Source organism: Mycteria americana, chromosome 1 (assembly GCF_035582795.1).
Source record: "Mycteria americana isolate JAX WOST 10 ecotype Jacksonville Zoo and Gardens chromosome 1, USCA_MyAme_1.0, whole genome shotgun sequence".
NCBI lineage: Eukaryota > Metazoa > Chordata > Aves > Ciconiiformes > Ciconiidae > Mycteria > Mycteria americana.
The window spans coordinates 134,666,006-134,677,262 of record NC_134365.1 but is presented as its reverse complement, the minus strand read 5'-3'; the positions used below and the strand labels follow the sequence as shown (position 1 = coordinate 134,677,262).

Below are 11,257 nucleotides of genomic sequence, written 5' to 3'. Positions count from 1 at the left end.
TTGTAATTTTGCATGTCATGCTAGTAACGTTGGGGTGGGGGAATTACAGGAAATAAAATAGCTACTTGCTCTTTTCAGGATTCATACACTCACAAAAGTGAGACTGAATTAATAAACTTTAAAAAAGAAAATACAATTGCATGTTATTGCATAAGATATTTGAAGTTCTTAAATTACAGAACCCTGTATGAATAGTCTTCCCTTATGTAGCCGAGCAATCTTACACCTTCTTTTATCGGAGCAACTGGCATCTTCATTGCCTATGCTTTGACATAACTCTCATCAAGGGAGTTTTTTTTCTTCTAATTTTGTCCGGACAGAGGAAATGAATGATGTTTTGATTTTTTGTATAAGAAATTCTTATCCTCTGTCTCTTTTTGGAAGTCTGCATTTCTCTCACCATTTTCAGCCTAAAAGTCAAAATAGAAATGGTACTCAAAAGTCCTGCCTTTGAAAATTTTACTCAGGTGTTACCAGTACAAGGTAGCTGCAGTTTCTATCGGAAATCCCTTTAAGTATTTGAAAATCATGCCTCTCAATATTTTCACTTCTCACCTCTTTGAAGAAAACCTTCCAGAATTCTGATGCTGGGAAGAAAAAAAAAAGTTGCATTTGAACTCTGCATATGGTAAGTATTCCTATCTGATTAATTTTCTGATTTTCTTGTATTCTAGGTTAACGTTGCTGGCAATAGTAGTAATTCTGTAAGCGTTGCAGCCAAAACCTCTAAGCAAACTACTTGTTATCTTTTGAACAACTGCTCGATCATTAACAATAGCTACACATATAATTTTGTGTTCATCAGAAATTCTTTCAGTTCAAAATTATCATCAGAGTAATGAAGAAAAAATAATTAAAAAAAAAATTTCTTAACCTAATAGTTCAATAACTTGAGAATATAATAAACACTGTCTGAGGCATTATTCAGATAATGTAAGGCAAATAATAAAGAAGCATTATGGAAAATTTATGTAGAATATCAAATACATTGTTTACAACAGAAATTTATAGTTAGCTGTTGAATTTTTATTTTTAAAAATGTCACAGCTGAAACAGTTTCTGTCCTCATGGGTTTACAAACTAATAGAGAAAGAAAGTACTGTTACCGCCACTTTTCAGACACGTTCTAATTTATCCAAGGTGGAATAATCGGTAGCAGTTTAAGAACTAAAACACTGATCTCCTGTCTGCTGACCTACTGCTCTAATTAGAAGACATTTCTTTCTCTTAAAGTATCAGCTGAGACCTTTTAGTAAAGACTGAGCTGGCACCAGTGAGGACCAAACTCCACAATCAAGTATATGTTATTTGACAAACTTCTGGGTTGCAAGGACACGTAAGTTTTCTGATATTTAAGACAACAGGCTGTTTTAGGCTGAAATTTTTTATGTCAATTCCAAAAGTTACTTTGCTGTAATTATTGCCAACTATTACTTTATTGAGTTCTGGTGAAGTTTGGGTATCAGACTACAATGCATTAATATTTTACCTTATCAGTAGGTTTAGTATTTTTATGTAAGTTTTGGAGGATTAACTACTTTTTTGTCTGTTTCTCCAAATTTGGTCTATTCATTGTAGCTCTAATTGTGAAAGTATTTAGGTGAGCTATAGATCAATCACTTTGGATTATATTCTTGACTCTACATTTTGATTTAATTACCTTGCATGCAAAAATACAGATTTATAATTAGATGTTACCTGACAACTTCTTAGAGGAACTGCCTGTGAATAATCACAAAGTCCTTCCAACTTTTTTCTGTGATGCCTTTAATAAACTCAAAAATGGTCTGGCAGCCAATACAATGAGATCATGGCCTGCTGAGTTGATCAGTATTATCTTACTGTATTGTTTTTTTCCCTTGGAAAACTCATCTCTCTTTCCTAAGCACGTTATGTCTTATTTACAATAGAAAATGAATGGAGAAGTTTGTGCAAAAGTTTCTGCTACGGAGAAAACTTTTAAAGAGTAATCATTGCTCTAACTCCCCACATGGCAACTCTTATTTCATGTTGAGAGTCTCTCTGAATAGAAGGAAATTAATTTAATCTGTGCAAAGCACTCCATTGATGTCGAATTCACCTGAAGCGTTCATAGTCAACCGATAGAAGCAGAGCACATTTTATGTGATCTGTTTTAGACGTCTACTGCAGGGTGAGATGAATCGCACCTTTAAAATGGCTCTCTGCTGGTTGTGAAGGCAGTCAAGACAACCAGATCAAATACAGGCTTCTGGATTGTAGACATCTGAAGTTAGATGAGATGAGCTTCACACACAGGGCTCACAGGAGAGCCTGATGTGGAACAGCTGTTCTGCATTGACACTTTGGCCTTTTAGACAGGCATCTTTATTTAATCTGGAAATCCCTTTGAGGAAGAGACCATCTTTTATTTGGAATTTGTATTGCACTTGCAAGCAAAAGGTTCACTTGTGACAGGCAAGATGGTAATACCTCTGCTCATCATAAAAAAGTTGACCTAGTAAACATAAACTAACACTCCTTACAGAGTTATGACAGCATGTGTGTGACTTAATTTTAGTTAATGTGTTTTATCGGCATGTATTTAAGCATTTTGTTCACTCTCCTTGGTTTTATATTTTGAATGCAGTTACGTACAATTCTGCCTGGGAAGTCAAATGACCATGTAACAAACAGAGTATTAATCTTATCTTGTCTGCTGTGCATCAAAGACTGAAATTCTGGCTCCCTTGAAGTCAGCACTAAGTCTGTGTTTGACTTTGGTGGCAACAGCATTTCACGTAAGAAGCCCTGAATCCAGTGCATAATACAGATATGAGAAAAAAATTCACATTATCATTTAGCAGCATTTCTCACAGAGTGCACACTGAGGCACCATCACTCAAAAACAAATTAGAAAAGAAAACTAAAAGGAACAACTTTATGAGCAGCAGCATTGTACAACATGCATATAAAGTAAGGCAAGTACTACTGGTCTCTACTTCAGGTAAAACATCTTTTCCACTGTCTTTTTTTACACCACCTCTCTTTTGGTCATCCGTTTTGCTGCCTCCTCATGCTGCCTGGATGAATTAATAATTCTCATTTTAATCAATTTACCGTCCATTCTTCTCTGCGCAGGACTTCCCTGTCTCCCTATAAACGCTTTGATCAGAAAGAATGGTATTTCCTTCATGTTATGCGAGGCTAGGGTTACAAATTATCAACCCATGTATATTTTCCCCTAATTTACGGAGTTCTAAAAGGTATAAAAAGAAATCCTCTCTCCCTGACCAGTTTTTTTTTAAGATTTCATTGGTCTTATTTCATTTTTACATTATTTCACCTGTAACTGCTAATCTGGATCCAAAGAAAGGACAATGCCATCCACTGGATACAGAGTGCTGTGATGAAAAACACAGGGCATTTACCTGTTCAGTGTGGTTTTTTGATATCGAGGGGCAAACCTCTTTCTGAAGTCACCTGCATAACATGGGAAAAGATCAATCAATAAACAAGATGTTGCGATGTGGCTGGATTGGGAAAATGGACTGTGCATTACTGGCTTTGTGACTGTAATTATTAGGAAATAGAAGACAAAACAGAAGGAGAACAGAAAAAAAACTAGCTTATGGTAACAGAAAAATGACTCTGTTCTATTGCTGATGGAAACAAGGAGAGGGCTATCCTAAAGTCCCAACCATATCGCACATAGCCTCCCCCAGCGCTGGTTTTCTGACCTCACCTGAGCTTGCCATCGTTCTGCTTTACATACAAGGGAACAAGGCATCAGAATTAATTTTTTTCTGTTACGTTCTTTTTGATTGTGAACCACAGGTCCTGTCCTGTAGCTGGGTCTGTAAGTCACCACTTGGGAGTGGTTAAGATACTCTAACAAGCTGATGCAGCTATCAAACATAACTTCCATAGCTTAGGTCATAAAGGAAGACTAGTACTAGCAAGCCCTATCGATGTCTGAAGAGGTATATCCGGACTACGTGACAGGCATGATAAAGAAGGCGGACAAGCCAGGCAAGCCCTTTGGTTGCTATCCAAGATAATGATCATCTGATGTGGGACTGGGATCACCTGATGAGCTGGCCATGGGATCAGATGATGACTGGGGATGAAGAGGGAGTGGGGGAGGTTATCTGATAAAAGTTATAAAAAGGTTTCTCAGGGGCTATTTTCAAACACCAAAAGGGACTGCTCATAGGATGTAGCTGTTCTGAGAGATGATGCAGATGTTAAGGAAAAGCTTGACCCTGTTTTGCTGCATCATGTGATGGGTTCACAGGCAAGACTGTGGTTGGGGTGGAAAAGCAGTGTTCATCCAGCCTTTCCTTGTATTTGGTTTGGGGGTGAGAAAATATTAGTCTGGATTCTGGGGAATTCTGTTGTATGGTCAAACATCTATAAAGAAACACAGAAAGAAACTCAGGCCTGTGGCGTTTTGGCAGTTACGGGAAAAAAACCCAACCCCCCCAAATCCCCACTCTGTGCAGGTTAGAGGTACGACCCTGGGCTAAGCTTAGAGGATGCTGATGGGCAGGCAAAGGTAAGGAACGGTCTGTCAGTAGTTTCCATGGCTACTTCTCACTGTATCAAAATAATTTGTTAGTTTCTGCCTAGCTTGAAACCTAATTAGTGAGTGTGCTAACGCAAGTAGGGGGGTGTCCCTGAAGAAGGTGTGCAGGGTGACCAGGATCCTGGGGCCACTGGACCTGAGGTCTCACTCCGTGGTAAATAACCTCTGCTCAAAAGAGACGGGCTGGAGTCTATTTGGATCAAAGGAAATCCCATCATAAAGGTTCAAATGCAGCACTCTGGCCGAAATCCAGCAGAGGGCTCTCAAAAAGCAGAGTATAATAGCTGCTATAATTTATGGTAGCACTTCTTTAAGCAATTAACTCTTATCTGAGTTTGCTAAAACTTCCTGAAATTGTTCTCTTGTTCTGTGAGAAGCCTTACATCCTATGATATAATTTGACTCTCCAGGGTCCTTGTTTGCAGAACTTAAAAGAAAAAAGAAAAAAAATCCTTACTCATCTTGTAATCTACTTGAATGTGTTTCCTTGTTCAACTCAATATGCTTGTTTTTAAAGTTAGAGATTTTTTTTCATGGTTTCCAATAAGATGTAGGCTCCACACTGCCTAAATTTAATTTGAAAGAGACAGTTTGCTATCTTTTTTTTAAGTCTCCAGAGCAATGCCCCAGCAAGTCTACATATTTGATTGTGAGTGTTCAAGAGGGGGGAGATAAATTGCATTCGTTTTAGTAAACAGTAACATGCTCAGACACAAAAGTAGAAATAAGAATGAAAGAAGTAAATTCATTAGAATACTGAGTTCTAGTTTTCTTAGCTGTATTAAACAGATGTTTCCCTCCAGAAAACATTAATTTGTCATTCTATAAGATGATACACTGTTTTGCAAAGAGGTAAACTTCATCTTTGGTCATGATTGTGGTACCACATTCTTACCTCAAATAATTTTCTAAGAACAACCACTAACCGATAAGACCCTTTTTTCGCCATAATACTTTTCTAAAATGAAGTATTATCTTCCCTCTCCTACCCCTCCAAATTTACTATGACTTCTATCAATTATAAGCACATACTAAAGGACTAGAGCTGTGTCAAAAAAAAAAAAAAAAAAAAGCCTGGGAAAAAACCTAACCCAATGTGATGCATGAAGGGAGGGTGAGGAAACTACTTCCAAGTATCTGCATCAAACTCTAACCCTCTTTTGTTTGCAGCCCCTGGTTTTCCCATTTTGGTACTATCTTCTAGCAGCCGTTGCAGCAGAAGGCTACATGTTTGCACATGTTATGCTGCTTATTTAATTGTACCGTATAAATGCCTCTGCTTAGCATAAATTGATTATGTTTAACAATACTTTGAATATACAGAATCAGGCAGGGGGAGAGAACCTGTGTGCGTGCGTATATTTTAAATAGGTATGTTTGATTTCAAGGTTTTAATTAGCATTGTGAGATGACCACATTATTCATGAGTGACAAAGCCATGAGATATACAGGTATTCCTAAACAAGTGCTAACACAACCTTTGTGAACTCCTGTCTCAAATGTGTCATCACTTTAGAAACTTGTTTAGCCATCCAGGAAAAAAAAGGCGACTAACGTCAAGCAATCTTAGCGCACCCTAAGTAGGCCTCAGAAAGACCTGAAGTTTGCTGAAAAGGTCATAAGCATGAGGAAAAAATCTTCTTGTTAAAGGATATTTCTTAGCTGTCTATGATAAAAAGTTGTTTTTAACTTTACTTCCTGAGGTGAACTTTGGATTGTGGCGCTGGTAGCTGAAATATTTTCAGACCAATGCACGCAGGTGGATGTAGCCAGGGAAGATGAGCTGGGAGCCTGTGGTTAAAACTGCTATTACACTCTGCTTGGAAAACCTTGAGACTTGGAACACTTGGTATTTCAGTTCACCACGGACCTGTAGAGAGAAGAGAGGTGATGCAGGCTAAAACGCACCGCTAGTGCAGGGTATTGCATACCATACAAGACCTTTGTCCCAACTTTTTCCCAGTGCAAGATTGTTCCCCTCAGCCTGTGTCTTTTATCTAATCTGTCCAATCTGCCTGTAGAGGGTAGGGCCTCTGCCCTTGCTTTTCAGCACAAAGCTTTCCATAATTCGGCAAACACCGGTGTCTCAACCTTTTTTTCACCGTTGCACCCACTTTTGCAGCCTCTACTGGTTTCAAAATATGCACGTAATCTTACACTGAATAAACTCTTTCCATATAGCCTGTGCTAATCTTAACAATATGATGTCATCCAAACTCCACAGCATTTGTGAAACATGTTTTAATATTCCAGCTCTTTTGATCTTGTCTCATAAATCAATCTTTCCATCTCTTTAATTATTTTAATTGCTCTTCTTTAAATTCCCTTCAGTGTAATTTTCTAACAGGAAGATTCCCAAAAATATCCCAGGCATGACCTAGTTAAGTAGTATGCACAGGGTAGTCATGCCAAAGAAGCGGAAGAGAAAGTCTTTTAGTTCCCTCTTCAGCGATGGGATCCTTCACACAGAGGCTTAAATTCTGTGGGCTTTGTTATTACACTATAAGACCATATGCAATTTACTGTCCACTTTCACTCCTACACATTGATATTGCAGATTTCTTCCTCTTGTTGAATGTTTTCCTGCAGCTCTACCAATGTTTCCAAGATGAACCTCTTCTTTTCCACCCATATTCCTTTTTTGAAATTGTTCATGCTGTTTTGCCAGCTTTCCCAGCTCCACCTAACCTAATGAACAGCTGTGAAAGCCATTTATGGCTAATAACTGTCCTTTAAGTCAAAGTTTAAGAAAGAAAGACTTCATACTGTTCTCTGAAGCAATTAATTAGCCTTTTCGGCTCTTCAGTTGAAGTCCACTACTAATCCATAAAACTCCCATCCATATAAAAAAAGGACATGGTAAGAAGACTGTTCTGTTTCTTTTTTCTGTAGCAAATTTAATTAAAAAGATGATGCTCCACCCCTCTTCAAGTGCCAGTCTGGAATGGTCAGCCTCAAGTAGCAAAATTAATGCCAGGAAAAGATTTGCATGGCAAATTGGTGGGTTTTTTTCCCCTGTAAACCCAGCAAAGCTGCTCATGTGTATATAAGGGCATAATTTAGCCAGGCACCTGGCACGTATGAACAAATACAACTGAAAGTACTTAGGTGACAACATCACCATTACCTTCTCCCAACTATTCCGCAATGGAAAGATAATGTAATAGATTGAACTGAACAAAAGGCATTGGTTAGTTCCTTGCTGCCATTGAAGTTTAAGACAGCAAAAACCAATCCAGTAAGCTCCTTTATGTAATGAGGTAACTGAAACAACTGCAGCTGCCACAAGCAAAGGTGAGAGACATAAGAGATCCTAAAGTACAGGGATTTTCCTGGCTGTCTTATGGCAGCTGCATGTCTGAAAAAAACACCAGAGACATCAGAAAGGAAGCATTGATTTTGGTTTAGAAAAAAAAAAAAAACAGCATGGCACTAAGAAAAATCAGAATACCTGGTGACGTGGCACCAAGGATACCCGATCCACCCAAACAGGACTACGTAATCTCCTGTAACATCCAGGATGGGATCAAAGATGTTTCATGGGAACGTGCAAAGCCCTACGCTTTGGCTAATTCATCATAAAAAAAGAAAGCCTCTCACAGCATCGGCTGCGTCAAATGAATGCCAGCTGACAAAAGTGTAGTTATTAGACCTGCAGACATCTATGCCTCTTTTGATGGGTATCTCCAGTGAATAGTTTTGCTTTGCTCAGGATGCATGTGTGGAATCGTACTCTTCAAAACAGGGATACTGTAAGCTTGCATTGAAAAAACGTTATTGCGACTTACAGAAATAATGATGGTGGTGCGTTAGATTGCACATTAACGATTACTTGTAAACCTCTTCTTTTAATTGTGGAATCACATGAAATCACTGATGCCACAGTATTGCGCAAATTCGATCTCAATCCTGCAAAGAAACTGAAGGAACCAAGAGCTGTAAAACGTGTAGTAACCGACAAATTTAAACATCCGTCCCATCATGAACCACTTCTGGATGGTGTTTCTGGCTTTGTAACTACACGTGGCTTATGTCATTCGCGGCTTCAGCACGCTATTTTAGTTACCCTTTATATATATAAAAAAAGGAGTTTAAATAAAAGGCGTTGGAGATTCTCTGGTGATGGTCCCTCTACAGCCGCGGGAAAGGACAGCACCGGCCCTGCCCAGCAAGAGCAGCGGGTGAGAAGCGACTCTGCGGCACCGAGCAGCCCCAGCGCCGAGGCCACCGGTGCTGCTGGAAGTTGACCCGTGGCCCCGGCGCTGGGGCACCAGTGAGGGATTCCACCGGGGGGGTGGGGGCGTGAACTGAATCCTACAGAAAATCTGGCTTCCGCAGGGCATTTTTCGGGCGTATTGACCAGCCCGGAGGCCGAGGCGGGGGCCGGCGGGCGCAGGCACCGACCGCCGCGCTGAGGCGCCGCAGCCACCACGGAGGGGCGGCTGCCCCGCGGCGGCCGCGACGCCCGCCCCGCGGAGCTCCCGCCGGCGGCGGCGCGGGGGTCCGCCGAGCCAGGCCGGCACCGGCCCCCGCAGCCAAACGCCCCACGCGCGGCGCCCGTTCCTCTCGCGGCCGCCGGCCCGGCTCCCGCGCCGCCCGCCGCCAGCCCGCCCCTTCCCCTTCCCCTGCCGCGGGCCGCGAGGCCGCCAACGGCCATCGCCCCGCCCCGCCGGCCGGGCCCCGCCCCGCGCGGCGCGCGCCCACCCCCGCGGCGCCGCTGCAGCCCCCGCGCGCATATAGGCTCCTCCGCCGCACTCCCCGCGCCGCCGCCGCCTCTTCCAGGCATGGCACAGGGCTCTACCTCACTATGGCAGCAGCAGCGCGGCACAGCACCCTGGACTTCCTGCTCGGCGCCACAGGTAACCGCCGCCGCCGCCGCGGCGGAAGAGAGGGGAGAGGGAGGGGGTCGCGTCTCCCTTCCCCCCCGCCGCCGCGGCGGTGTGTCGCGCCCCGCCCCCCCTTGCCGCCGAGGAAGCGGCGCGGCCGCTCCCCCGCCCGCCAGGCCCCGCGCAGGCGCCCCCTCCCCCGGGCCTTCCTCTGGCGCCCCTGCCCGGCCGTGTCCCCCCCGGCATCCGCCGCCGCCGGCGGGCAGGTGCCCCCGCGCTCCCAGGGGCCGCCATGCCGCCCTGCCCGCCCCGGGCAGGCGAGCGGCCCGCTGCGGCCTCCTGCCCGAGCCCGCCGTGCCGCGCGGCCGCCCCGCGCTGGGGACAGCCCGGCTCGGGGTGAGGCGGCGGTGCAGGGACGGGGCGGGGGCGGCAGTGCAGGTGCCCCCGCTCCCGCCGGTCGCCGCGGCGGGCTCCGGCCGGCCGCCAGGGCGGGTTTTTCCCGCGGGGGGAAGCGGGCGGGCGGGAGGTGCCGCGCCGCGGGCCCGGGGGGAGGGAGGGCGGGCCTGGCTGTTTCCGAGCGGCCGGGCCGGGGCTCCCCCCGAAGCCCGCCTCGGCTGGGCGCCCCGGTTAGTGCAGCCCTTGCGCCGCGTTTCAGGCGGGGGCGGTGAAACGGGCGCGTAACTCCCGCAGAGCAAGGGGCGGGTACGGTGCGTGAGCGTCTTGTCACTTCGGTGTTTCCCGAACCTCGTCGCAAAAGCGCGAAGGAGGCGATTGGCGATGAAACTCGGCTGTGGATGAGCCACCGGCTGTTTCAAGGCTTGACTCTATAGTTATCTGTAGGGGGCATCTTCGAGCCAGAAACCGAGGAAACCACCACGTTTCTCAACGGCCGGGATGGGTGAAAAGGTTTAATCGGGGGGGAGCTGCCACGGGCGCCAGCGCCGGGTGGCGAAGTGGGTGAATGCTGAGCAAGGCCGCCGGCTCGGGCTGGCCTTCCCCCTCCGCGGCACCCTCCCCTGGGGCAGGCCCTTCCCGGGGCCGGCGTGCCTCCGGGCGTCTGACCTTCTGTGTCGTCCCCCTTTCGTTTTATTTCCCCTTTCTGTAGGGAGGGGTGTGTGAGGGTAGCTCCCCGCATCTACAAATAAAATCTATCGATAGTTTGATTTGAGAGAGAGGGAGAGAGGTTCCCGACCCCAGGGACTTTGCTGCGTGCTGTGCCCTTCGTGGCGTTGCTGCGTTTGCACTTTGGAGAGCCGGGAGCAGAGAGGGGGAAGGTATCAGAGGAGTTATTCCCAAACGCAGGATATTGCACTTCAGGATATTCTACCCCGTTTCAGGGTGGAAGTCTTCCAGTTTCCATTTCACAGTGAGATTTTTGTAGTGCAGCTTAGTCACTCTAATGGTGACCTAACGGTGAAAGAGATAGTCCTGCCATTTTCCTTGTGCCTTGTTGCTTGACTGATCTAGCATGAGCAGAATCAGGAAGGTAAACCAGTCTAAAAGCAATTTTTGTGGATAACACCCGGCCCCTGCAATGATCTCTTGGCCTTTTTAGTTCCCTAAATTATAATGGGTTCAAGGATTACATCAGTAACTGGCTTCTGCAGAAGAGTCAGAATTGCCAGGGAAAAGAATAGGACTAGGTGTATTGAAAATAAGCCACAGTTATATTAGCTGCTGTATGATACAAAAACTATGCCATTAATTAAACAGAGTGTGATAATGATCTTAAGTCTTGTCTTGCTTTCAGGTAGGTTTTCTATTCCATTTCCCTTTACTTTTGAAGACAATGTTTGGATCTTTCTCCAATAAGATGGATGTGCCTAAATGGGGGTGGGGGATAGACCAATGGTAGAAGTGTTGCTGTGTAGATTAAAGGAGGGAG

The 11,257-nt window shown here is 44.9% G+C and overlaps 1 protein-coding gene across 3 annotated transcripts in view; it reads left to right on the top strand.

Annotated features, from left to right (window-relative positions):
- The first annotated feature begins 9,237 nt into the window (after positions 1–9,237).
- Positions 9,238–11,257, top strand: part of SMS (spermine synthase) — a 55,789-nt gene continuing 53,769 nt past the window's right edge. For all 3 annotated transcript variants that reach the window (XR_012778411.1, XR_012778410.1, XM_075521230.1), the window contains exon 1: positions 9,238–9,405. Coding sequence is in view for 1 of the 3 variants with exons in the window: in XM_075521230.1 (XP_075377345.1) it covers positions 9,354–9,405 (52 nt within the window). In the remaining 2 variants the exon portion in view is untranslated. The remainder of the gene's footprint in view (positions 9,406–11,257) is intronic.